General features: G+C 41.5%; 1 protein-coding gene across 1 annotated transcript; it reads right to left on the reverse strand.

Moving 5' to 3' along the window:
- Positions 1–1231: 1231 nt before the first annotated feature.
- LOC111209067 lies at positions 1232–2035 on the reverse strand. Its single transcript, XM_048767680.1, has 2 exons — positions 1498–2035; positions 1232–1320 (listed from the first exon to the last, which is right to left on the reverse strand). The coding sequence occupies exons 1-2, from the start codon at positions 2033–2035 to the stop codon at positions 1232–1234; spliced, it is 627 nt and encodes a 208-aa protein (XP_048623637.1).
- Between the last annotated feature and the right edge of the window lie 758 nt (positions 2036–2793).

Consider the following 2793-nt stretch of genomic DNA (forward strand, 5'->3'; position numbering starts at 1 on the left):
TGTGGGACACGTCTGGCTCATGACCCGTAAGTAGTTGGGATGGTGAATATCTATGCTCACTAGATGGCCTGATGCGAATCAGTTCCGTTGCATGTAAAACTGCATGTCCCCATGCTGATACCGGAAGTTGAGACTTCATTAGCAATGGCCGGGCTATCAGCTGGATACGTTTAATGAAGGATTCGGCCAAGCCGTTCTGCGTATGGACATGTGCCACGGAGTGTTCTACTCTTACCCCCATGGACATACAGTATTCATTAAACGCTTGGGACGTGAACTCACCAGCATTGTCTAGACGTATAGTCTTAAGAGGGAAGTCTGGAAAGTGTGCTCTCAGCCTTATCATCTGAGCAAGCAGCCGTGCAAAGGCTAGGTTCCGAGTGGATAGTAGACACACATGCGACCATCTGGTCGATGCATCAATGAGGACCATGAAGTATCTAAACGTCCCACAAGGTGGGTGTATTGGTCCACATATGTCTCCTTGAATCCTTTCCAGAAAGTTTAAGGTTTCTTTATTAACCTTGGCTGGTGATGGCCTAGTTATGAGTTTCCCTTGTGCACATGCTGCACATGTGAGATTGCGTGGGATCACTCCTTTAAACGTGTGCCCTTGTGAATTCATCATCAATTTTCGCATCATTCCTGTTCCGGGATGGCCAAGCCGGTTATGCCATAAAGTAAATAGCTCGGAGGCATTTGCCTCGATCATACTGATCCTTGCATAGTATAGACCAGTAGATATTGTGGGCATAGTCTCTAGGATCTTTTTATTGCCTTTGGTGATCGAAGTTATGTTAAGGAACTCTTTGTTTCCTTCTTCCCATGTTTCAAGATGGAAACCATTCAATCTTATATCCTTGAAACTCAATAAGCTTCTTCTAGAGCTTGGGGAATACAAGGCGGTTTTGATCTCTAGGTGAGTGCCCTTCGGCATCAACACATAGGCTTGGCCGTGACCTTCAATCAGGCTAGCCTCACCCGCAATGGTATGTACCTTTGCATTTTGCATTTTGAGATTAATGAAGTACCTTTTGTCTCTAAGTATTGTATGACTTGTGCCACTATCCACCACAAGTATACTCATCTCATCATTCATTTTATAAATAAAAATTTCTAAACTTTAGAGACTTCATAAGATCTTTAAAACTCTTATTATTATAAATGTCATTACATAAAATAAAAACACCAAATCAAAGACATAAAGCAATAAGACAATGTGATTCGAAAACTAGTCCTTGAGACAATCGGATGTCTCGAAATCCATTAGGTCATCTTTGTTATCTTTGTCGGATTCATTGTCAGCATCATATCCATATCCTTTGTCATCATGACCGTTTTCTTGGATCATGTTTGCCTCCGGGTTCTTGTTCTTGATGCTCTCTTGGTAGAGGTCGCACAAGTGTTTCGGAGTTCTACAATTCTTGGCCCAATGGTTGTCCATCCCGCATCTGTGACATACTGACTTGGACGTGTAAGATGGTTTGGATATGCCACCTCGTCCACGGCCGTAACTGCCTCGACCCCGACCGTAATTGGAACCACGACCACGGTTATTGTGGTTTCCTTTTCGGCCGGTTGAGTAGTTGTCTCGACCGTTCTGATTGTCACGCCTACGCCTCTTGTATCCACCACGGCCATTGCCGTATGGTTTCCTGTTGTCTTGGGCGTAGTAGGTCTCTTTGGGATCTTTCTTTTCAACCTCATGGGCTTCGGGTAATGGTGCTGTCCCGGCCGGTTTGGCTCCACTATTCTTCATTAGGAGCTCATTGTTTGCCTCGGCCAAGAGTAGACACGAGATCAGATCAGTATATGTGGCAAAACCTTTTGTTCTATATTGCTCTTGCAATACAAAATTCGACTGATTGAAAGTCGTATAGGTCTTTTCAAGCATCATCATATCGGATACTTCTTCACCACAAAGACTTAGTATTGAAACTATCTTGAACAAGGCTGAATTGTACTCATCCACTGACTTATAGTCTAAGAATCTTAGGTGCATCCAGTCGTGCCTTGCCTTTGGAAGCAACACCATCTTTTGGTGATCATATCTATGCTTTAAAGCATTCCAAAGATCTAGTAGATTTTCAATTGTCATGTACTGATCTTTAAGACCTTCAATGAGATGATGGCGCATAAAGCTTATGGCCCTGTATCTATTCTTTTCATTCTCATTGTTGTCCTCGGTGATAGTATCACCGAGTCCCTTGGACTTTAGACTGATCCTTGTATCTAGTGCCCACTGCAAGTAATTGTCTCCGGAGAGATTAAGGGCTGCGTAGTCTCTGTTTGCTATTTTCGACATCTGAATCACATTATCATATAAATTTTAGGTTCATAATGTGATCAGGTGGCCGCATGATAATAAGCAAGCTTGGCCACAACACGTCTTACGCATTTATGATATTCAAAACAATACTAATCGACCATGGTGCTATCAATCATGAGCCACACGGCTATATAGGTTTACTAATGCAGTCAACCTAAATTCGTGTGATCTATATGCTGGTCGATCTTGTTACAATCAGTTATGAATGCAATACCATGTTCGGATTTATGTAAAGCAATCAAACTTATTCTTACTTTATAATACCTAGGGTTTTCAATCTTTTAAATTCTATCAACCTTATGTTTAAGGTTTCTAGGCCTTAAGTATTTGTATACTTAGCTAAATTATTTCAAACAATCCAACAATCCTAAACCTCAAATCAAGCAAGAAATCAAACAAGCAAGATCAATCTTAAAATCGGATTCTAGCTTCTTTAGGGTTTAGGGTTTTCGATTCCTTTATTA

Source organism: Brassica napus, chromosome C9 (assembly GCF_020379485.1).
Source record: "Brassica napus cultivar Da-Ae chromosome C9, Da-Ae, whole genome shotgun sequence".
Classification (NCBI taxonomy): domain Eukaryota; kingdom Viridiplantae; phylum Streptophyta; class Magnoliopsida; order Brassicales; family Brassicaceae; genus Brassica; species Brassica napus.

Bases quoted from the DNA above. Each gene is read 5' to 3' on its own strand.
- LOC111209067 (XM_048767680.1), bottom strand. From the start codon at position 2,035: ATGGTGTTGCTTCCAAAGGCAAGGCACGACTGGATGCACCTAAGATTC. The intron at 1,321-1,497 runs GTGGCATATCCA...ATGATGACAAAG, and splicing joins CAGTTACGGCCGTGGACGAG to GATATGGATATGATGCTGAC.